The following is a 25,638-nucleotide window of genomic DNA, read 5'->3' as shown; positions in this document are numbered from 1 at the left end:
AGCAGCTCGAATTGTAATTCCTCAGCTGCTAACCAAATTCCACTGTGAAAGTGGAGTGTTTTGCATTTTGGTCCGTCTCACTTGAGCTTGGCTAGCTTGAGTGCAGTAAATCAAGGGTATAAACTCAATCAATTGTTGTAGTGGAGGTAAGCCTAAATTGGTTTTAAGCTGTCTTTGAGCCCTTCCAATTCTGGGTTGCTCTGAGGGCCACAGTGGCCACTGGCATAATTTAGACAAGCCTCCCTGGGCTGCTGTCTGGGTAACATTGCTACTCAAATATCTGTAGTGCTGCGGCCCTGCCCTCTACACGTCCCATACACCAGAGCTTGTGAGGGAGTTTCAGAAGGCAGCCTTCCATAGTGTTTTCTGTAGTGATTGCACTGGGGGAATCCTCTCCTGGGGTAATCGGGATCTTTCACGCAGTTTAAATGGTCTGGAACGGATGTGAAGATCTTGTATCTGATCTTTAGTTCCCAGAGCTTGGGCATGACCAACTGCTGTTTTAGATGTGGAGGAATGTGCTTGATAATGTGTGAGAGACCTTTTTATGATACCTTACGTACAAAAGGTGTCTTGTAAAACAGCATTTTCATTTTGTCTCTTGAAATTTAGAAATATGCTATAATTTAACTGAGCTGTATAAATAAGATTCACATTTAATTAAAAAAATCTTTAAAAACTTTTATGGAACAGACTTTAAATCGGATTTTACCTTAAGAGGTATATCGTTTTGTTTTTTAAATAAATGTAAATGTTAAAACTACTGGTAATGGAATAAAAAGTTAATTGATTAGTTTGAATTGTAAATGTATATTGTGGGATTTGTGCATGTATGAATTGCCCTCTATTAAGAGAAACCTAATTCACTTCTGCTGTAACTGTTTTAGTACTTCATTATTCTTAAGCTACCCCAAAAAATAATGATTCCATTCAGAGACAGAACAATTCACTTTTTATCTAACTTAATCAAAAGCAAGATATTTTGAATTATTCTCCTGACTTCTTTAAGAGGTAGTGTGGTGATGCTTATCAGGGCTTCCATACATGCCAGCCAATTCATCCTCAGTTTTGAAGAAATTCCCTCCTATGTTTTCAGCATGTAGGGAATGATGTCTGCAGACCCGGGTGTCATCTTTTCCTTGCCAGCCCTTATGTATTGAACATGGCTATTTAAATTATCTTTATTGTGGGACTTTTTTTGTTTTTGAATGCCTTGAGACTGCATCTGATTCACAGATTTTCTGGTGGTGCAGCCCTCTTACCTACTCCCACAGTTAGCTTGGAGATATCCAAAAATAAATTATTTTAATTTTTCTCTATATACATGTGGTAAGGTAACATTCTATATAACATGTTGTTCTGACTTTTTGATGCTAGAGTAGATACACATTTACAATCTGTCCTATTAGTATATTTTTGTCAATATCTGTATGTTAATTGCTGTTTGTTAGGATTGGGAGACCCTGCTTCTTTTTATGTTGCTGTGATCTTTCTTTTAAATGGAGTAATGATGTCATTGTTCTTCATATATGGCACATACCTAAGGTAAGACAGTTATTCTTTGAAAGTAATTGAAAGTAATTTCAACGGTAACAGGTGTTTGTTTTTTAGTAAAATTATAGTGTTTGTAAACATTTTAATAACTTTTTAAAGTAGAAATGTGTTTTTTGAGATATTCAGTGAAGCAATTATTTTGAGGCATTATTTACATGTTAGTATTCAACATACACTTTTTGTAGAGGAACTGGTTAATCCCTTAATTTGGATGACAACTAAGCAAATATGAGAAGATAAAAATATCAAGGAGATAGCATATGGAAATCAGTAAGCAGGATAGTATACATTTTTAATTACATTTGACATCATCAACTCAGTTATTTAATGTAACACATTTTCTTTTTAAATGTAGATGTTCAGTTATACCTCTAACCCAGGGGTTGGCAACCTTTCAGAAGTGGTGTGCCAAGTCTTCATTTATTCACTCTAATTTAAGGTTTCGTGTGCCAGTCATACATTTTAATATTTTTAGAAGGTTTCGTTCTATAAGTCTATAATATATAACTAAACTATTGTTGTATGTAAAATAAATAAGATTTTTAAAATGTTTAAGACGCTTAATTTAAAATTAAACTAAAATGCAGAAACCCCTGGACTGGTGTCCAGGACCCAGGCAGTGAGAGTGCCACTGAAAATTAGCTTGCGTGTCGCCTTCAGCACCTGTGCCATAGGTTGCCAACCCCTGCTCTAACCAAATCCAGAGTTTTATTTTGCTTTGGTTGCAGCTATACTGTGCACATTTGACTTAAGCTACTTATCTAAAAACCATACGACTGAGGTTTCTTTCCTTCTCAGTTGGTGCAATCTTACAGAAACAAAGAGTTGCATACATTTCCTCTTGTTGTGAATTTCTGTTTTTATTTACAGTATCTGTACGCAATTCAGGAACCAAAATGGACTTGGTTACGCTTCTGTTTTTCTATTGAACATGATGTGCTGGTACTTCCCTTTATTCCCATAAGACTGGTGCAAAAACAAATAATAATTGAGTGGGCAATAGATGAATTGGTCTCTTACTTTACTTCTCTGCTCTTTGCTTTTCTGCTTCTGTACTCTTCTGAATATGGGCTGGTGGTATAGAGATAATGACTCATTACACTCTGGGCACTCAAATTTCAGGGGTGATATTGTATTTCCTGTGCTACAGAGGTTCATCTGATTTTTGTGTGTGTGTATATTTGATATTCTAATAGATGAATGCAGCATGTTCTCAGGCAACAGATAACTTTTATGTACAAGGGAGGCCTGTCAGGTTGAGGATACTGCAGGCAGTTTAAAGTGAAATCCACATTTTATTTTAATGTCACTCAAAGCTCATTATTGTCTTTTAAGTTCTCAATAATTTGTCTCCTGAGTTGGACTCAGAGATTCAGTAGTGAAATTAAATAGTTTAATTTAAATACAAGCCACCTGCAGTTCAAGTTGTATAGAAGTTTAGATTTCTGAAGTGTTTTCTATTGAGATACAAGATAGGGTAGGTAATATCTTTTATTGGACCAAGTGCTGCTTTTGAGCTTCAAAAAGCTGATCCTCCGGATTTTCCATTGTCCTCTATAAAGGAAGATGGTATATCATTAGTGTGAAAATAATGCCAGAGAGAAAATAGGGTGCTCCTATTTTCCCTCTCCCATAATATAAGAATAGGAGATCATCCAATGAAATAAAAAAGCAACACACTTAAAACTGATGAAAGGATGTTTTTTTAAAACCTCCCCCTTTCCCTAATAGCCAACCAATTGAATTAATTGCTACAAGATATGGAAGCTAATAACTTGGTAGTATTAGACATTTTTATTGAGTATGAGAGCATTCATACTCTCATATATACATTTACAGATACATATTAAAAAAAAAAGGTAAATGATGAAACAAGGGTTTAAATTCCTTATTCAAGGCATAAGCCAACCAGTAGCTGCTAGGGCTTATGGAAAAAAACTTCCCTATGGCAAATGATTCCATGAATGTCCACTGGGGTTTCTTTTTTTTTCCTTTCCCCTGAACCATTTGTTGTTGTCCAGTATCCTGTCTCTGACAATGGGCTAGATAAACAATTGGTAATCTGATATGGCTGTAATTCTTGACTACTTGGAGATTGAGGGGGCTTATACATCTGCATGAGAAATGAAAAATCAAAGGGCAGACCATTCTGAAGTGATTAGAATTAGGTTGGGTGAGGTAATATCTTTTATTACACCAACTTCTGTTGATGAGAGAGACAAGCTTTCATGCCACATAAAGCTCCTCTTCAGGTCTGTGTGGCATGAAAGCTTGTCTTGCTCACCAACAGAAGCTGGTTCAGTAAAAGATATTACCTTGCCCACCTTGTCGTTCTAATATCCTGGGTCTGTGCATGGCTACAACTACACTGCATAGAATCAGGTTGGCAGTTTTGGCTAATCAGTGATTGAGGAAGTGAGAGCAGAAGCTCAATTAACCACCAGAAGAAGCTTATCAGTCTTCCTCCATGCTAACTTCTGTTCACGAAATAGTTTGCAGGAACTTTTCTGGTTGTAGGATGGAAATGATTCTGTTTGTAGGGTGCCCCAGAACATGGAGAACCTGGAAGGACCCTGTTAATTTTGTTTCCGCTGCCCCAGCAGTGAGATCTTGGCTCTCTCTCTTTTTTGCTCTTTCAACTGACTGAAGAGTTGCTTTTGGATAATGGAAAGTACCTGCTCTAGTGCCTGTGCAATTTGTGGGGGTTTCAGTCCTTCTACGCCTCTAGCCAAAGCGGTGAAGAACAGAAAATTTAGGCCTTGTGTTGTACCTCAAGGAGTTACCACTGTTTGCCCTACTCCCTCCGCTACCTCTAAACTATAGCTTATTTTTTATGTTCTTCCCACTACCTTGAATAATTATAAATAATTTTTCTTTAATTAATTGTCTCTGAACTTCAGCGTATCGTATCTGGGAAGTCAAAATAGCAGTCCCTTCATTGCAACCAGCAAGTGGCCAACTGAAACCTACCTAATCAGGTCTTTCTTATTTCAGTACAGAACACTCATAAATATGACTTAATTAATTTAAATAATAAAACTAAAATTTCTAGGTTTCAGAAACCTGTAGTATGCAGCTTCCGGCTGAAGAGCCTATTTTTTAAAGTCAGAAAAAAATTAATTTTGTGTCTCTCCTCCTTCAACACTAGCCCAGTATTTGATCAAGAGATCCACAGTGTGTATAGTTCCTATCCTTTTTTTTAATGTGCATGTGTGTGCTGTCCCCCTTCTGCAACTTGTGCATAGTAGTATGGCATTGTTATTACCAAACCGCCAAGTTAGCAAAGTCTTAAATATAACCTTCCTTCTTCTCCTCCAAGAAAGACCCCCAACACTCTTCCCAAACAAACCCTGTAATAACTTTTTCCAGGAAAAGATTATGCTTACTGGGAGTTCAATACTATTCTGTGCTTCAGTATTCTAAACTGTCTTCCCTTGTGGGAAGCTAATGCTTCCGGTAGGCATATATAATGCTACAGTATGCATAATGCAATTAAGAGTTGATACTTACACTGTAGTATTATATCATGGATTGTTTACTTTCAGTATATTCCTTAAACTATATTTATCTTTATTTTCCATAGTTCTTATTTTTAATTTGTTTCTGAAGGCAGCACCTTTGTTTCTTTGTTAATCATGTGTTTTTTGATTTTGACATTTTTAGTATTAATGTAATGGAAAGATTATATCTTAGATACAGCATTGCGTAGTTCTATAGGAGATCTATTTTTGTGAGTGTTTCAGCACCCTGTTGATTTGTTTAATCCTCCCCACAGAGTTGTACCCGGATCTCAATGATTCTGCATGACTTACGGTTTTTGGTGGCTCCAGGATCTTCGAGTATTTATCTGATTTTTTTTTTTTTTTTTAAACCTCTAACTGCTTCTACAGGAGTCTTTTTTAATTCTCCCCGCAGAGTTGTACCCGGACCTCATTGATTCTGCATGATGTACGGTTTTTGGTGGTTCCAGGATCTTTGAGTATTTATCTGGTGTTTTTTTTTTTTTTTAACTCCTAACTGCTTCTACAGGAGTTTTTTTTTTAAACTGCATTATTTTATTGCTTTTTATTGTAACAAAAAATAAACTAGGATTTATCCTTTGTTTGGTCAGCAGAATTAGTTTTTGTATTTTAAAATTGTATACTGCATAATTTAAGAGCTAGTTAACAATTGGACAGAAAGTATGCAAACTAAAAACACAAAGGAAAATACTTTCAAAGTGTGAACTGTGTTCAAGATCTGTAAATGTTTAATATCCTGATCATGTTTACAATAATTTCCCAAGACATAAGTCCATGTTGTGGACTAATTTTGCAGCTTACAAAATTTCATTTTTAAAATCAGCAATTTTTTGAGCTGTTTAAAGACAAAGTGCTTTCAAAATAACCACTGTTTATTCTTGGACAGGTTTTGTACTCTTGTAACTTCAAAACTCCAAAATTAATGTAAATAGTACTGGTTTAAAAAAAATTACTCCAGAGCTAAACCTTCCTATCTCTCTTTTGACCCACAGCACAATTATATTTCTGAATTATAAAGCAGTAAACACTATTTTCTAGGAAAATGAAGACCTTATTACTGTACAGCAACACAAGAGGGCACTGCTGTAGTACTTCCATATTTCCAGAAAAACAGAACGTACTGTGTAGCTGCTTAACACTGTTTTTGTCCACATCAGATTATTTTTTAGTCAGTCTGTTTCAGTACTAGATTTAGTACTAACGTTTTGGTGTAACATTCGCCTACTTTAAAACAAATTTGTTTGGTCTTTAGGTTTGTTCAAGTGGTTTAATGTGAAGATGATTTTTGTCAAACAATACCATGCTAACAAAGTCATCGAATGTTAGTATGGTATTTATTTGCAGCAACTTTGGGTTTTTTGGGGGGGAAATAATAGAGGGAATATAGAGTAACAAAATTATAACATAAAAGCAACAAGTATGGGGATCATTTGTGGTCTTGTTGATGTAGGGTGACCAGATGTCCTGATTTTATAGGAACAGTCCAGATTTTTGATCTCTTATATAGGCTCCTTTTACTCCTCACCCCGTCCCGATTTTTCACATTTGCTGTCTGGTCACCCTAAGTTGAAGGTACTGGCAACAACTCAGACTGACCTCAATGAAGGAGGCCTGGGCTTCTGTCACCAAAAAGTTTGATCTAGGTATTACCACTCTACTGTAGCTCACTGTTCATATTAATATAATATACTCACATATTAGTCAATTTATGAGGAAATTCAGTGATCAATGACTTTGGAAATTCTGGGTGAGAAATTTCTTTGTCTTTTGGCTCAGCTTTGTACCACTGAAAGTATTGGTATCAGGAGTCCATTTCAACACCCAGAAGGAAGTTTCCCTCTTAGTTGAAACATTGTTCATGTTTGGACACACAATACTACTTTCCTTTCTGACTATTCTGCATTGGCAATTTTCCTTTGAAATACTGTATTAGTATTCTGTTGGATACTGGCAGTTTCTCTGGGATATTGCAGATAGGAGATACTTGTTCTTGATGCATCAGTAAGCTGGGTGTTGCACTGTGAGTACAGTTGCACTTCAATTATGTGCTGCTGTTACTCCACTGAAACCACTGGATTTTATTTCAATCAAGTCACTTTGATGTAAAACTGGAGTAGTGAATCAGGCCCTTAAGTTTTTCTGTTGAACAAATGAGACTCTAGAGCCAACAAAAGTCAGTTCAGTCAATTATAGGCCCCTTCTAAATGGTTAATCACAAAAAGTAACTTCCATCTTAGCCTCAGGTTTTCAAGATGCAGCATCTAAGAATTGCAAATGTATGTTGTGTACAAGAAATGTGAAAACTAATTTAAGACTTTAATTATAACGTTGGCTATTTTTCCTTAAGAGTGAAAGTTAGGTACCAGAATCCTAGATTAGGTATAAGAGATCATTGGCACAAAAATGCTAATATTGAAATGTAGTTGGTTGTGTTAAACAGAGAAGTTTAATTTTTTTTATTATTGTTCCTTTAATCTTCTAGAAGGCGGTGTTTGAAAATTATCTGGTGGCTTACTTTCAGATAAGTACTCAGAAAAACTGCGGCCTTCCATATTTTTTGCTTTCCCTATCAAATTGGTAATTCATCAGTTCAATTTAGAACACAAAACTAATATTTCACCTTCTATCCCAGTTTTATGGGATATAAAATAAGGTATCAGATATTTATCAAAACATTTAAAAACTGAACTTGCATACAGTTGTTCCACATAGATAGTTTGTAACTTTCCCCTTAAATTTTTCTGATGTTTGCCTTGTAGGAATAGAATATTAAGCATAGGAAAGGGTGTGGGAGGGGTGGGGACGGAGACAGTGGTGGTTTTTTTTTCAGTAGCATGCATGTTCTAGCAATATTTTGTTGTGGATATGACAATCTGATGAGCACACACAGGTGTCACATGAGAAGAAGGTGAAGGGTAAACATTAAAAATGTAGAAAAAGCATATTTAAGTAGCTCAAATGCCATTTTCTGTTTGGGCATTTGATTATTAAGTTTAAAAGAAAAATACATTTTCAGACAGCCTTTAATATTTTGGTTATAGTCTTTTTTTTTGTATTTTATTGATTTGTTTTTGTTTACTTAAACTTCACATTATAACAGCAAGTACACCCAGGTGTTAGGATATATCAGACTAATGTTGATCGGATTGAAAAATTTTCTCACCTATTCACTGTGCGTTAATAGAAGGCTTTTCTGAAAAGAGAGGAGGATCACTGCCACCCCTTTCCCAGAATTGTGTAAAGATTTCACTAAAAATAATATCTAGGCCTTCTGGTTGCAAAGATAACTTTGGAAATATTAGCTGACTGAATATATACTTTATCATGCATCTGCAGCCACAATACCACCATACCTCTGCTACCGCTCACAGTTCTACGAAGTGAAACCTAATCAAAACCTTATGTGCAGCACTAGCATGGGTAATCATGTCAGTTTCACTCTGCTGTTTATCTTTGGCAGAACAATGAGGAAAGGCAGGTGCTTTCTCATCTTTGGTGAAAAAGATCCAAAATGGGGATTGGAAAAGTCATGTAGAGTGATGTGGATATGCCCCTTGTAATTGCCAGGCTGCTGTGGAAGAAAGGGTAGAGTTGCAAGACAGTGCCTTGGAGAAACTAGGAATATCTGATATATGGAGCACAAAAATTGAGTTTATTCTCTCACTCAGAAGCCGCCCCCCATTTGTCACACTTACTAGGCAGAGACTGATATCACAGATAGACAGCATCCTCCTTCTTCCCAAGAGGTAGGGAGGAGGTGTGTGTGAGAGACAGAGATGGATAGACATTTACTATTCTTTTGTATGTGTGTTCGTAAATGTTGCTTTTGTATTTTAATGTAGAGGAGCCCAACAGTCTGGAGAAGACTGTCATGATTTCATTAACCCTCTTTCCCTGTGACAAGATGCTCCACTCGCTAATAAGCTTGAATGGCCTTGTCCTAGCCTCAGGGAATTAGCTTATGAGGTCAATGCCACTTCCTACAGTCTCACGCTGTTTCTTTCTTTCTTTCTTTCTTGTTCCTGGAACCACGATATTCTCTTCGTGACTTGGCCCTCCTGCCAGCTCATTCACTCTTTTTCACCCCTTTCCGAGATATAGTCCTTCATAGTCTCTGTCACTCCCACAGTGACCAAGGGAATCTTCCATTTCGCTGCCCCACCAGTGCCACTTCCCCAGTAGTGGGTAAGGGAACCCAGGCCTGCCCTCTGCACCAGGTTCCAGCCGAGGGTCTGTACAACACACAGCCAAGGTCTGCTCAGTCCCCAACCATGCTGTTTACTCCTTGGGCTGCATTTTTACCTCCTGGCTCTCCCCACTCTTGTGGGTTTCCTAGCTTCTCAACACCCTTCTCCCAGGGAGCAACCTTGGGCTACTTGTCTCTCTAGCCCCCAAACCCACCTCCCTTCTCCCAGGGAGTGACTGCAGACTACCTTCCTGTTGCCTCTTTCCTGCTGTCAGCTTCCTGGTTTTATAGAAGTTCTGCCTGTTCCCTCACAGGTGAGCTTCCCCTATTAAGGGCTTTCCTGTCAACCTTCAGCCTAATAGTTAATTGGCCCATCTGGCCTCCATTAACCCCTTCAGGGTGAGTGTGGGGTGGTCACCCATCACATTCCCCAAAAACTTACACATACATGAAGAGAACCATATGTAGTTACAATATTGTATACAGGGTGTTACTCTCTGCCCAATATAGAGTTGTGGAAAACTTAATTTTCCTATTTATATTTAAGTCCATATTGGAATATGGTGACTTAAGTATTCCCAGATTCTACTGCTTTCTCTTGTTTGTCTTGTTTCCTTTAATCTTCTTTCATTATACCTTTTAACTCATGAGAGAGAATTTAGTGCTAATGAAAAGTACAGAAATAATGGTCCTGAAAACTGAAGTCCTCTATATAAGAGGTACAACTAAAGCATTAACAGTACAAGATCCCCAACTGCCCTGTCAGCTTGCTTCAACTCTGATCGGGACAGATTGCCTTGTGATTAAGAGGGTCTTCTGTATCCATGACCATTCAAACTTTGACCTTGCAGTTGAGACTGGTATCAAGGATGTGTGGGGGTTGTTTTTTTTTGGTTTGTTTGTTTATTGTGGTGATATTTTTCTGACAATATGATTACATTTCTGTCAGAATAGGCTGTGACCACAAAATTAGTTTTGTGGAAGCCAATAAACAGGTCTTGGATTGCCTCTGGCTTTGAACTGGCAGCGTGCAGCTGGTGTGTTGCAAAGTTCCTTTCTCCCATTAATATTCCTCAGAACCGTCCATTGCTTCATCCCATCACCACTGGCTATGCTATAAAATGTGAATGTCTGTGCACATGGCTCAGTTACAAAATCCTAGGATTATTGTTTGCTTCAGTGCTATTGCTAGTTTTTCCTTTGTTTTTAATTTTTTACTCATGCGCTATATCTTGAATGATAACACATATTCTTTCTCACTTCTGCTCGTATACCTTGTTTCACAGAAAACCATATGGTTTGGTTAACTTTGGAAAGCCAGAAATCAATATTAATATCTCCTGAATTACACAATTTTTCCACAACAGGTTTGCAAAATAAAGTTATATTTTTTCAGAGTGTTGATAAAGTGTACATTCTAATTTCCATTTCTGCTAATTTAGAAATTGTAAACCTGTTACTCAGGTTCTCAATAAAGCAATTTCTATTATGGTTGGAAAATTACTCACCATTTTCAACCAGTTAGCTATGAAAGTGGGGCCAGATCCTTCAGCTGATATAAATCGGCATAACTCTGCTGAAGTCAACGGAGCTACACTACTTGTATCTACTCAGTTGGACACTGCTTTCAATCATAAATTTTGCAAATCTTGTTGGTTTTTCAGATGCAGTCTTTGCTTTTTAGCTTCTGACTTAAAATATCAAACAATTGACAGGTTTTGACTAGTATTCTTTCTCAACATATATCCAGGTGCCTTTGCAAACACTTGCTATCATTAATTGTAGCAGAAATTTCTATTAGTGTGGAAGATATCAATGTTATTTATATATATTCGGCACCGCTACTGTTGTCTTTGTGCTGACCTTTATACCTTTTATTGTTTTGTTTGGATACATGTTTGTAAATGAAACTTTGAAGTCATTTAGATCTTCTGTGAGCATTTATGATGTTCTATAAACTCTAAAATCTGTCTTCAAATGAGAACTGTTTCCACTTTGCACAGTTTATCAGTCTGAATTTTCAGAAGGCATGCAATACTTTGAACCATGAATAAACCTATGAAATAATTTTGAATATAATTTCAGTTGGCAGGTGTTCCAGAACATATGACTGGGTAGGCTTCAAGCTAAAAATGTAGTCTTATTTTTGACAATAGCAAGGAATGTGCTAATAAAATTTGTGGATAACACAAAGTTGAGAGGTATTGGCAAAACAGAGGAGGACTAGAATATCCTACAAGAAGATCTGGATGACCTTGTAAACTGGAGTAATAAAAATAGGATGAAATTTAATAGTGCAAAGTGTAAGGTCATGAATTTAGTAACTGAGAACAAGAATGTTTGCTATAAACTGGGGATGTATCAGTTGGAAGTGACGAAGGAGAAAGACCTGGGTGTTTTGATTGATCACAGATGACTATGAGCCATCGATGTGATGGGGCCGAGAAAAAGGCTAATGCAGTCCTGGAATGCATCAGGCAAGGCATTTCTAGTAGAGAGATTGAGAGAAGTGTTAGTACCATTTTATAAGGCACTGGTGAGACCTCATCTGGAATACTGTGTGCAATTGTTCTCTCCCATGTTTAAGAAAGATGAATTCAAGCTAGAACAGGTGCAGAGAAGGGAACAGATATGATCCAAGGAAAGGAAAACCTACATTATGAGAGGAGACTCAAAGAGCTTGGCTTGTTTAGCCTAAACAAAAGAAGGCTGAGGGGAGCTATGATTGCTCTCTCTAAATACATCAGAGGAATAAATACCAGAGAGGGAGAGAAATTAATTAACATAAGTGCCCATGTGGCCACAAGAACAGATGGATATAAACTGGCCATCAGCAACTTTAGGCTCGAAATTAGGTGAAGATTTGTAACCATTAGAGGAATGAAGTTCTGAAACAGTCCTCCAAGGGGAGCAGTGGGGAAAAATCCTAAATGACCTCAAGACTGAGCTGGATAAGTTTATTAAAGGCATGGTCTGATGGAACTGCCTACAAAGGCATGTGGCCCATCTGCGACTGCCAGTAGCAAAAATCCCTAACAGCTGGAGACGGGACACTAAATGGGGAGGGCTCTGAGTTATTACAGAGAATTCTTTCCTAGGTGTCTGGCTGGTAGGTCTTGCCCACATGCTCAGGGGTCTAATTAATTGCCATATTTGTGGTTGGAAAGGAATTTTCCACTGGGTCAGATTGGCAGAGACCCTGTTTTTTTCGTTTTTGTTTTTGTCTTCCTCTGCAGCACAGGTCACTTGCACTGGGGTACAGGTCACTTGCAGGTTTAAACTAGTGTAAATGTTGAATTCTCTGTAACTTGAAGTCTTTAAATCATGATTTGAGGACTTACAGGAATTGAGTGGGTGGAGTACGGTGTCCTGCAAAGGAGGTCAGACTAGATGATCATAATGGCCGGACTGAGCCTTTGTTACAGGTTTTCAGTTAGGCTTTTGTGCATTCTGTCATTGCTGAGGAAAGAGATAATTTAGCTTATAGGCTGATGGTTTTCACATGACTCCACTCCCATGGAACTCTGTTTGTATTATACTCCATTTAGAAAAAATGTGAAAGAACGATGAGAAGGCTGCGAAGTATTTCATGTAGTCAGAGCAATCTTAATTCTGCCCCTTGCGTATATTCATTATGACAATCTATTTACATCTCATTCAAGGCACAGGATGTACTGTGCTCAGCAAAGGAGGCAGCTGGTAATGATTTCTCTTTATACTTTATACTCAACCCATGCCTCATTTACTTCATGCCATCCAAATGCTGCGATGAATATGACATTGCTTTTTTTTCGTGAACTTTTCTGTGGTGTCCATTAGCATGGCCACCTGAGTGCCTCCCAAACGTTAATGAATTTATCATCTTAATACCTCTGAAGTAGGGAAATATTATCCCTCACTTTACAAATGGGAAAATGAGGTGTGTCATATCCTAGCAAGTGGCACCTCATGCCATTCACTAGGGCTGTTGTGAGTGAAATCCAAGCCTCTGCTGCTCTGGATTCTTACAAGGTCTCAGTGGGCTGCAGCCCTGTTTCCTCCTTTGGCTCCTCTGGCACATTTCCTGGGCACAGACTCAGTCTGTTATGCTTTCATGGAAAGGATGGATCTCAGTTCATCTGTCCTAGGCCCCCTGACGAATGCTGGCCCCTGAGATAACCCAGTTACTTAAACATACCCTTCTCCAAGGACTCCTCCCAAAAGATGTGAAGCTTCTAGTTACGTTTTAACTCTCAGGAACGTGCAGCAGTTGTGAAACTGAACACACACTCATACATTGCACAGGGCCTAACACATTTATGCTCTTTACTTAATCATGTAAAGCACCAGATAGTACAGGTCAGACAAAATAACAAACATCTGAAACCACAATATTCCTCACTAGCTCACCCTTCCTTTGTGAGCCCTTGGGGAACCATATGGGTACAGAAGGCAGCAGGCATTCAGGAAGCCCCCTCCTCAGACTATCCATATGCAACAGCCTGCATTTCTTCCTCTTATATACCCAGCTTGTGCAACCTTCCTCATTCCCCAGGCTTCCTCTTCCTGTCACACCCTTTGTTCCTGTGTGCCTGTATGTTTAAACCCCTCCTGGTCAGCTGGCCTGTTCTTCTACTGGTAAGTTTGCACTGCTTCTCCCTTCCCCTCTCCTTTCTGAGGAGTCAACTAACATGGTTTTTTTAAGAGTGCAGCTTGCCCATTGTCCCAGGTGTTTGCACCTGAACATGGTCATTGATAAGGCTAAGATCTAGTCATGGGTATTTTTAGCAAAAGTCATGGACAGGTCACGGGCAATAAACAAAAATTCACGATCTGTGACCTGTCCATGACTTGTACTATATATAACTAAATCTCAGGTGCTCTGGAGAGGGGGCGCCACGGTGCTCGCTGGCAGCCCAGGAGCGTTGCGGGGGTGGGGGTTGGCCCAAGACTGCCCCAGCAGTGGCAGGTCAGTCGCACTGGTGCCACTGCAGAAGTCACGGAGGTCCAGGATAGTCACAGAATCCATGACTTCTGAGACCTCTGTGACAGACTCACAGCTTTAGTCATTGAGTCTTAAACATTCCTCATGGTATCTGTCTGGTGTGTACCTGCTATAGGACCTGTCAGCAATGGTATCTGTATACATATAGGTACTCATAATACATCAGGTTTTTGTAATAGAACTTCACAATATCAACCAGAATTCATAAGTTGTACAGAGAGAGCCTCAGTTCATCACAAGGCACAGATTCAGACCAAAATTTGCAAAAGTGTCCACCAACTTTGAGTGTCCATTTTTTGGGTGCCCAAACTGAGACACCTAGGACCCAATTATTTTTTTTCCCCAGAGGTGCTGAGAATCTGCTGCTCCTGTTGACATCAGCTGAAGTTGCAAATGCTCAGCACTTCTGAAAATCAGGCTCTGGATATGTCAAGTTTTGGACACTAAGAAAATGAGGAACACCTAATTTAGTTGCAAAAAAAACGCCGAGGAATCCGGTGGCATCTTAAAGACCAACAGATAATTAGTTGCTGCCTCTAAAAATATTGGTCTAAGAGGAAAGCCTGCAGTAGAGCTAGGTAAACAGATTATTCCACTGGATGTGTATTAATGGTAAGGAAAATTCAGAGGAGTTCTGCAGGAAAGAGATGCAATACAAGGGTGCAGAACAAGGGTGGACTGTTCTAAATCTAATATGGGCTGCCTATCTAGGCTCTTAACTGGTTTACATTGTAATTCTCTCTTCTACCTCCTCCCCTCAAAAAAAAAAAAAAATATATATATATATATATATATATTTTTTTTTTTTTAATATATATATATAAAGTCTGTCACTTTGGGTTTAAAAGCGAAAGATTAAATATTCTGGGGTGTGGACAAATCTTGTGATTTTGGGTTTCGGAAGATATTATTTGAACGTTATGAAATTCTGTTGCACTCACTTTTCCTTTTCTTTTCACAGTGGGAGCCGTCTAGGAGGCCTAGTTACGGTATTGTGCTACTTTTTCAATCATGGAGAGGTAGGTCTTTTAGACTTTGACATTTTTGATTGTTTTAGACTAAATCAAGTGTATGATTTTTACTTGAAAATAGAGAATGCTTGTAGTTTATATCTTAGCCTATGCTTAAAGGTAAGAAAACATTATCGAAAAGAAAAATATGCAGTATTTTGAAAGTACCTGTGAATGTAAACTTTTTGTGGTATTTAAGATACCATTATAGAAACAGCTTTTTTTTCACTGAATTTCAAGTTTTCACTTCCCGTATACATATGTGTGGATAAACTCCTTAATAGAAATCCCCTATTTTAAACTCCTTCATAACTAAACATCTGTCTCAGTAACTAATATTGTGCACTGATGTTATTTCTCTTTCAGCTAACTTTTTTTTAATGAGGGAAGGTAGAACGTATAAGAAATGTTGTAACCTAGAAACATGAATACTAGTTAATCATTTCTTATTTTCTGAGGCTGGCTTAACATTCTTGGTTAGTTTGTTCTAAATGCCCTTAAACTGAATTTAGATAAATAGCATTCTTATTGCCTAATAATATAATCCATGCAAGTTTATCTGAATATAATTGTGAGAGCTTTCCATGAAAGTGTAGTTGGTGGTTTTTGTTTGAATAATATTCTTCTGACTTCCCTTTTCTCCCTCTGAAGTATAAAGGAGATGGTATAGGAAATGGGTTGTGGAGAAACATATCCTGATGTATATGTCAGGTTGAGATTTTAATTGCACAAAAATTAGGAAGCTAAAAACTGATTTCCATCTCCACCCAAGAAGTAAATTCAGAAGACAACACTATGTGTGAAATCCCTAGCCCCCATGAAGTCAGTGGGGAAAATTCCCATTGACTTCTCAGAGGCCAGGATTTCAAACTATGTTTGCATAGTTATTGTTGCTGTAAGAACAAAAATTGTAGCTTTGAATACCATCACTGGCACTATTAAAATGTGTCCCTAATGTTGCATTAACTTTCTTGTGCCGAACATAGAGTTGTTTGATGTATATTCATACGGTTTTGTTATTCTATACAGCACTTAGACCACATTTTCAAAGGTATTTAGGTGGCTAAAGATGCAGGTAGGCACCTGGTAGAATTTTCAAAAGCGTGTGAGTAGGTGAGGTGCCTCACCAGCATAGGTGCTTTTGAAAATGTCACTGAGAACTTGCATCTTTAGGTGTTTTAACATCTTGGAAATGTGGCTTGAACCCTCTGGTCAGTAGAGATTTCATAAATAAAAGTGTTCATTCTGACGTCTAGAATATTTATTTATTTCTCCTGTTTAAAAAACTGCACCTTTCAATCTCAAGATGCATGTACAGACCTCTAAAAATCACTCACACAATGAATTTGTTTGTTTGACAATTACCACTGTTGCCCATCAGTATCCTTCCAGATACCTCCTCTAACAATCCCTCATAATTTTACAAAACAAAATATATCTTTCTTCAGAAACACACAAATAGAGCAAGTTTGCTTTATACAATATCATTTTAGTTATCTGAAAGTCAGGAAGGGTAGATAGTGAATACATAATAGATAATTCAGGGTTCAGATAGCTGCAGTTGAATGTATTTTCTGTCAGTAGACTAATATTTAGTATACTATAGTCTTTATCAGGCAACATATCATTTAGAAACTGTCTGTCTATGCAGAAAAATTATGCTAAGCTTTTGAAAAAAGCTTTAGAAAAATTTGTTTAATCCAAAATATCTGATTTTTTTCCTACCATTATTGTCATCTCTTGAGTTTTGAAAGAATAAATGATTTTTAGTGCCCTTTGGCTATGTTTCTGGTTTTTTACTTAGAAACATGTGGTGTTCTTTGAGTGATTGTACGTGTGCATTGCACTGTAGGTGTTTGTGTGCCCTGAGCACAGTCATCAGAGATTTTCCCCTCAGTGGTACCCACTGGGGCAGCTCAAGTGTCCTCTGGGGTGCTGTGCACACATAGTGCCTGTATAAAGCACCCAGCTGACATTGCACTTCCTCAGATCCTTCTTACTGCCCATGACAATCACTGGAATTATTCTTGCTTCAGCAAGCTTTCTCAGTGGTCTTTCTTTTCCTATAATTGTATATAGTTGTAAATAGTCAGTTTTTAGTCAATTTGGTGTGGTTTGTGTCAGGGTCAGCTAGTTAGTGGAGTTTGGTCCGTTACCTGGTGCTGAGGCATGTCTGGTCACTGGGCTTCCAACTCTTTGCCTCCTGCAACAATATTGTATCTCCAAGTGACTCATACGCTAGTTGCCTGAAGTGCTGGGGAGAGGCGCACGTCAGGGACGGCTGCCAGATCGCATGAAGAAGAACGAGGAGGCCAGGCTGAAGTTTTTACTCATGGAGGCGGTGTTGAGACCTTCCTCCAAGCTGAACTGGTCAGATTTGGCACCGAGTACCTTTTGGAACCTGTGGGGGTTTCCCTCAATTAAGTGATCCTATTCAAGATGCTGCTATTTGGTGGCCTCCGAAAGAAGAGCACCACCACCCCATTGGGCAACGCCCAGTCCAGACTTGGGTACTGAACTCAGTGCTGAGTTTCAGGAACTGGTTCTGCAGGACCCTCCAATGTGGAAAGGGAAGAAGAGTGTCCTCAGCTGGTTCTGGCCGCCTCCTCCCCTGATGAGGCCATGTCAGGAGCGGGCATGTCACCTCCCCAGGATGACTATAGGGCTCACCAAGAGGAAGTGAAGGAGTCCTCCCATAGTCTAGTTGATGTTTTAGTGGTGGCAGGCCCATCAAAAGTAGCCCTACCTCTTAATGAGGCCATTATGGACCCCATTAAAGCCCTGTGGCAGACTCCTGCTTCCCTTCCCCCCCATATTAGAAAGAGCTAAGCGGAAATACTTTGTGCCTGCCCATAGCTGTGAGTTCTTGTACACTCATCTTACCCCTCCGCACCTGGCTCCCTGGTGGTATCTGCTACCAATGGAAGAGAAAGGCAGGGTCATCAAGGTGCAACACCTATAGCAAAGGACCCCAAGAAATTGGATTTATTAGGTAAGAAAGGTTTATTCTACTGGGGGTTTGCAGCTTAGGATCGCAAACCAGCAGGCCTGCTGGGCAGGTACAACTTCAAGATGTGCAACACACCTTGAACAACAGGTACGGAGGGTTAGTAATAGTTGTTTGCCTGGCTTACCTTTGTGTCTTGTCGTTCAGATTGAATCTAGTTGCAATATGGCTCCATCCTGAGTTGAAACTAGTTTTGCCTTTTCCAGTTTACTCAGCTGAGCTTGGTAAAGGTCTATGAGCTTGGTAAAGGTATTAGAGCTTCTTTAACTACTTGATAATGGATGACAGATGTTATTGAAACAGTCTTGTTTTTAAGAGTAATTAAAAACCCGAGGAGTTAAATGGCTAATAAAATATCTTTCAAATGGAAGTTCAAAAATAATTATTCTCTGAAGATATCATTTGTGCAGGATTCTCACTTGTGTGGGACTGGCACAGCTTCTCAAGTTCTAAAAACGTCTGATTCCGAAGAGTAGCAGACAGGTATAAATGTGCCGCACCCCACCATGGAACTTAACCACTGTCCTTTGACTTTTCCAATTAGTTCCTACTTTAGAGGTGCACACAGAAATTTTTCACAAAGGTTCATAAAACCAAACCCCTTTGTGTCTGCCTCCTTCAGGCCTCCCCACCACCTTTCTCCTGGCCAGCTCCCCTATGTGGGCACTGACCACATCTCTCCTGTACTAGCAGGTCTTGAGGCTGTCGCTAGTGAGTCCTGCGGGAAGAGCAGAGGGGACACAGCCACTGGAAATGGGGCAAAGCTAAGAATACCCCTTGTATGGGAGCCCTGATGCAGGCGCCAGCCCTATGGCTGTGGTGAGGAGGAGCAGTGCTGGTTACTCCACTACCAACTCAGTTTTGGCCCTGAGGTCTGCCTGTCGTGACAGAGAAGCCACGGGCCAAACTTCAGTGGCACTGTGACTCCCATGCACCAGGTTGCAGTGCCACTCACTCAATATTGATCTGATCGTCTGCCTCAGTGTCATGACGGGTTGCAGGGCCAAATCTGAGTGGGCAGTGAGGTAGCCAACACTGCTCCTTCTTTCTGCTGCTGTGGGCCTGGCTTCTTTGCCAGGGCTCCCCATTGGCACCTTGCCCAGCCGCACCTTTCAGCAGCCTGAGCCCTGAGTTCCCTGCCAATGGCATGCACCATGTGTAACATGCATAGAACTGTGGGTGCCACTGTCCTTGACCACAGATTAACAGTGTAACAGCTTCAACAAAATGCTAAAGGAATCACATATGTGTGTGTGTATGAGATATCAAATAGCTGTTTGGCATAAAATAAAATATTAATGTGCTGCTTTGGGCTATCTTGAAAAAGAAACATTTACCTTACAGCGATATTACATTTCAAGCATAGGAAAATGGCACAACTCTTGGTAAAGTCAATATAGCAATAAGGTAAATGCTCTCTTTTTTTGGTTGCTCATCCTATGTATCATTTTTACTTTTACTACTTTTTTCTTTCTGTATCTTGCAAGTTAGGTACATTTTAAGTGTGGCTGTACTCTCAAAAAAATAACTAAAAAATCAAAGAACATAACAGTATATGCGCTTTTAACATAATATCACTTACTTCACCAAAAAATAAGCGTTTTGTGCTGCAGAGTCAATACAGCTGAGAGTGAGCGTGATTCAGTTCCTGCTTGCTAATTCTTAAAAGAATTGTTTACTAAGTTCCAGTTGATTACACCTGTTAAAAATCATTTGAAGACTAATGAGGTTATACAGATATTACTCAGGGTTTAATCTGAAGGTAATCTGGATGAACAGTTATAAACTGGGAAATAATTTTCTCTAAAGATCCTTTTATTACTTCAGTGATGCAGGAGTCAGAGAGAATTCAGGCTGACCCTGATCAGGAGTTGTGTGGGTGGCTGACGGTTAAAATAAATAAAAAGGAGAGGGGGGGAAAAATCTGTCAATTGAACACACTTGATTTGGAAATTAGGGACAAACATGGAGCAACACAGTGTCGTGTTTAGTCACTATACTGAGTGGAACTGCACTTTAAAATGTTTTTCTTTTCTTCATATCTTCTTTTCAATAAACTTTTTATTTTCTAGTTTTGCCTCCGTTTTCAACGGCTTGTTCCTACTACTCCATCTGTGTGTGCTTCCTTTTTTCAGCTGATGTTTTAATATTTCATAATCATTTTCATTCCTTAAATCTGGATTTTGTTCTCTTCCCTTGATTAAAGCACTTCCTCTGTTTAAATTCTCTACCTGTCTCCTGCCTCCTTTGCACAGCATCTGTCCCTTGAACTCTGTATCCTCCTGTCTTGCATGTTAGTAGAGGACATCTGACGACTTAAATTTGTTCCTCCACGTTCTGCCAAGTTTGAGCTACGTTTGGGCTCGTACTCTGTGTCATTGTTTTTTCTGATATTGGGAATTGTGCTGTGTGGAAGCATAGTACATATAGCACTAATTGGCCTCTTAAGTGTAATTGGAGACTATCATCAAATTTAGGGGGGAACTTAGGCTCCTGTTGGTTAAGATACACATACTCTTGCTGCAGACTAAATGCTACCATACTTTATGCAGTCTAATCAGTTATTGATCAAGACAGACACAGATGGGGGTGGAGAGAGAATATTGCTGATTCGTAAGTTAATGTGAGAATAAAAGTCCATTGAAACCCTTTGCTTGTACCAGCAGTTCCTCAGTAAAAGTCTCAATATTAGTAGAAGTCCACTAAAGTCATTCCCCTTCCATTGCCACAGTAAATGCATATAAAGGAGAGATGTACTTTGTCTGTTCAAGATTACTTTTAAAATTTTGGATGGGAAAATAAGTACCTGATAGCTGTTTGTTGGTAATTAAACCTTTCTTCTAGCTTTGCTTGTATATTTCATGTTATTAAAAGGTTTTATATTTAGATACTGTATTGAATTTGTAATACATCTTACAGCAGGTTTCTTTCAAACATAAATTTTCTAACACAGTTAAATTGCTAATATACAAGAAGGAACATCTTTCAAAAGTTGAAGTAACATGAAGCCTCTTGTGCATAATTGCACAATAACATTAATTTGAAATGGAAAAATGTTGCAAAGAAATATTCAAATATATAAAGTTTTAGTTAACTCCTGGGTGGAATTGACTTTTGAAAACCAAGGATCTGATTTCTGCAAATCCTTATATAGGGCTGAACCTAAAGGCTCAACTTAGCACATATGGGGTGGCACATGCTTTGCTACCCCAAGAGCATTCTGAGAAGACATTGTGGTTCAGTCACAATTGGTTTCCCTTCTAATCACTTGCTCTGCGATGGAGGGAGTAATTTACAGCAGCCATGTAACAGGTACACTTAGTTTCAGCTGCTCAATGTTACTGGCTTGTGTGTTGGTGGGCAAAGCCAAGTTCTTCTTCGAGTGATTGCTCACATCCATTCCAGTTAGGTGTGCGCGCCGCGCGTGCACGTTCGTCGGTACATTCGTCGGAAAACTTTTACCCTAGCAACTCGGTGGGCCGGCAGGTCGCCCCCTAGAGTGGCGCCATCATGGCGCTTGATATATATCCCTGCCGGCCCACCCGCTCCTCAGTTCCTTCTTACCGCCCGTGTCGGTCGTTGGAACAGTGGAGCGCGGCTTAGCTGACCTCCACTTCCCTAGCTACTCGTAGTTCTCGTATATAGTTATACAGTTATAATTCCTTTATATATATATTTGTATAGTTATACGTTTTTTCTCTGCTAACATAGTTAGATTGATAATTGTTAGCGGGGTTCAGGAAGTAGCCCCTTCCATGAACCCGGTGCCGGAGCCCATGCACGGCTCACCGGGTTTTAAAATGGGCTCGGCCTGCCAGAAGCCGATGCCGAAGGGAGATCCACACGACTCCTGTTTGAAGTGCCTCAGGGAATCACTTGACAGCTAAGTACCCCATTTGCAAGGCTTTTAAGCCGAGAACAAAAAGGAGCGGGACTTTCACTTACCCCTCCACCTTGGGCGCCGAGCGATGATCAAGTGGCTGGCAGAAGCGCCTCCTCGGCACCGGACTCCGCCGGTACTGCCAAGGCCTTTCGGCACCGGCCGTCACCGGCACCGAAGTCGACTCGGCACCGCTCCCTTCCTCCGAGGTTGAGAGAGCCTACAATTCCTGCTGGTGCCTGACGGCTCCCCGGCACACGCCGTGGTAGAGCCCCCTGCTCCTGCTGCTTCCGTGCCACCTGCATCGCAGCCAGAGAGCTCGCCTAAGTCGGATGGCCCGGCACCGACACCTGCAGAGGCACCGATGACATCGGCACCATCGATTCCAGTCCCCCAGGGCCATTGAATCCGGTGCCTAACAGCTCCCCAGCACGCGCCGTGGTAGAGCTTACTGCTCCTGCTGCTTCCGTGCCGACTGCACCGCAGCCAGAGAGCTCGTCTAAGTCGGATCGCCCGGCACCGACACCTGCTGAGGCACCAACGACGTCGGCACCGTCGATCCCGGTCGCACAAGGGCCGTAGAATCCGGTGCCTGACGGCTCCCCGGCATGCGCCGTGGTTGAGCTACTGCTCCTGCTGCTTCCGTGCCATCGGCACCGCAGCCAGAGAGCTCGTCTAAGTCGGATCGCCTGGCACCAACACCTGCTGCGGCACCGACGACGTCGGCACCGTCGATCCCGGTCCCACAAGGGCCGTAGAATCCGGTGCCTGATGGCTCCCCGGCACGCGCCGTGGTTGAGCTTCTGCTCCTGCTGCTTCCGTGCCAACGGCACCGCAGCCAGAGAGCTCGTCTAGTCGGATCGCCTGGCACCAGCACCTGCTGCGGCACCGACGACGTCGGCACCGTCGATCCCGGTCCCACAAGGGCCGTAGAATCCGGTGCCTGACGGCTCCCCGGCACGCGCCGTGGTTGAGCTATTGCTCCTGCTGCTTCCGTGCCAACGGCACCGCAGCCAGAGAGCTCGTCTCAGTCGGATCGCCCCGCACCGACACTTGCTGCGACACCGACGACGTCGGCACCGTCGATCCCGGTCCCATAAAGGCCGTAGAATCCGGTGCCTGACGGCTCCCCGGCACGCGCCGTGGTTGAGCTACTGCTCCTGCTGCTTCCGTGCCAACGGCGCCGCAGCCAGCTCGTCTAAGTCGGATTGCCCGGCACGGACACCTCTGAGGCACCGACAACGTCGGCACCGTCGATTCCAGTCCCACAAGGGCCGTGGAATCCGGTGCCTGACGGCTCCCCGGCGCGCGCCGTGGTTGAGCTTATTGCTCCTGCTGCTTCCGTGCCGACGGCACCGCAGCCACACAGCTCATCTAACTCGGATCGCCCGGCACCGACGCCCACCGAAGCTCTGACGACCTCGGTACCGTCGATCCCGGTCCCATGAGGGCCTTCGAATCCGGTGCCTGACAGCTCCCCAGTATGCACTGTGGTTGAGCCTGCTGTTCCCTCCATGCTGGAGGCATTACCAACGGCGAGGGATCTCATTGCCATGACAGAGTCGATGCTGCCTGACCCCGGCACCGCCGGTGCGGGTGATACAGTCTCTTCATGTGACCATCCTCTGTCAGCACAGCAGAGCGGCACCGTTCATGATCACGGTCCCGCAGACACTCCAGATCCTGTCGGCACGCCCGACACCACTTGCAGTCCCGGTGCTGTTTTCCTCATCGGTACTAGTCGCACTCGCTGCACCGGTCGGTATCCCATTCGCCGACCCGCTATCGGCACCATTCCGACTCCCGGCACAGCGACAGGTACCTTGACTCCTGTAGCCTCTCCCCGAGCCTCGAGATCTCGGTCGACCTCCAGGCACCATTCTGGTTGCGGGTCTGGATCTCGTTCCAGGTACCGGTACGCATCCCGGTGCCGGTTCCCGGTGCCGAGTTGGGCAAGGTCCGATAGAGTCAGAGACTCTGCCTGTGCCTTCTTTTAGTACCTCCATGGCCATCCGGACACGCATGCGTGTCATCCCACATGCGCAGATCTTATGCTCAGGACCACGATTCTGATATGATGGCCAGCGGGCGCCAGCCCCGAAACCGGCCAAGAGTTCGCTGCCGTCTTGGAGGACGGGGGAAAAGAAAAAGGTACCCAGAGCATCCCTCCAGGCCTCGTTCGATGCAGCAGACTCTGCAGCCAGGACTCTGGCCTTTGGTGTCGCCATGAGGTGCATCTCATGGCTCCAGGTTTTAAACCTCCGGCCAGAGCTGCAGTATGCCATTCAGGATTTACCCTTTGTGGTAAAGGCCTTTCGCGGCAAAGACAGCCCCAGGCTGCCAAGCCTAATGGACGATAGGGTCCTAATGCGCTCTCTCAGCATGCATTTGCCAGCGACCAAACGCAGGCCTTTCTGCCCCCACCCGCCATACTCTGTGCCTAGCCAGAGACAGGACTTTGGCAAACGGCGAGGCCAAGGCGGTCGCAGACGAACCTTCCAAGGTGCGCCTGAGGGCGGTGTACCAGTCACAGACCGGGATCCCAATCCCGCTTTCTCCTGGCGTGGCCCTAGTTAATTTCAGATCGCTAGATCCTGCGCACGGTGGAGCATAGATACCACCTCTAATTTATTCCAGCCCTGTCCCCGTTCAGGGACCCCTCTCACGAGCAATTCCTCGTACAAGAGGTGCAGACGCCGATGGACGAAAGGGGCAAGGGGTTTTACTCCCGTTATGCCCTAGTTCCCCACTCGAACGCAGGTCTCAGACCTTCCTAGTCCTGCATGGACTCAACCGGTTTAGGATAAGGTTGAAGTTCTGCACGGTATCCCTGGGAACCATTATTCCATCCTTGCCTCCTGGGGGCTACTATGCCGCCCTGGATATGAAGGACGCGTACTTTCGCTACGCCATCTTCCCTCCGCACAGGAGATACCTCCGCGTTCTAGCTGACTGTCAGTACTTCTGGTTTACGGCCATAGTCGCCGCCTACCTTCGCTGATGTCGGATATGCGTTTTTCCGTATCTGGACGATTCGCTTATCCGAGGAGACTCTGAGACACAAACCACTCAGCGCGTGGGCATCGTCACGGTCTTATTCACAGGTCGAGGCCTGATGATTACTATTGAGCAATCCACTCTGGTTCCCACGCAGAGGTTGGACTTCCTAGGAGCTATCTTGGTCTCCTACCTAGCCGGAGCCTGCTTATCACAACTGCGGTTTTAGGCGATGGCAACAATCATCTGAGGTCTGCAGGCTTTCCCAACGACCTCGGCTCGTACTTGTCTCAGTCTCCTGGGTCCATGGTTGCCCGCAAGTTGGTAACCAAACATGCCAAGCTCCGCCTCCGTCCTTTCCAAGTCCGACTCACCTCGGCGTACCACCCGGACAGGGAGCCAATGGTCATGGTAGTCACCGTTCCCTCGAGCACCTTAGGCTCCCTAGAGTGGTGGCTAACTCCCTCCCTGGTGTGGGCAGGGAGGCGGTTTCCTCCGC

General features: G+C 42.1%; 1 protein-coding gene across 3 annotated transcripts in view; it reads left to right on the top strand.

Annotated features, from left to right (window-relative positions):
• Positions 1-25,638, top strand: part of DPY19L1 (dpy-19 like C-mannosyltransferase 1) — a 113,899-nt gene that overhangs the window by 12,743 nt on the left and 75,518 nt on the right. For all 3 annotated transcript variants that reach the window (XM_050937971.1, XM_050937972.1, XM_050937970.1), the window contains exons 7-8: positions 1,452-1,545; positions 15,207-15,264. In XM_050937971.1, coding sequence (XP_050793928.1) covers positions 1,452-1,545; positions 15,207-15,264 — 152 coding nt within the window. The remainder of the gene's footprint in view (positions 1-1,451; positions 1,546-15,206; positions 15,265-25,638) is intronic.

This window comes from Gopherus flavomarginatus, chromosome 2 (genome assembly GCF_025201925.1).
Source record: "Gopherus flavomarginatus isolate rGopFla2 chromosome 2, rGopFla2.mat.asm, whole genome shotgun sequence".
In the NCBI taxonomy this organism is placed as follows: domain Eukaryota; kingdom Metazoa; phylum Chordata; order Testudines; family Testudinidae; genus Gopherus; species Gopherus flavomarginatus.
The sequence above is the reverse complement of the archived record's forward strand: the minus strand, read 5'-3'. Positions and strand labels throughout refer to the sequence as shown.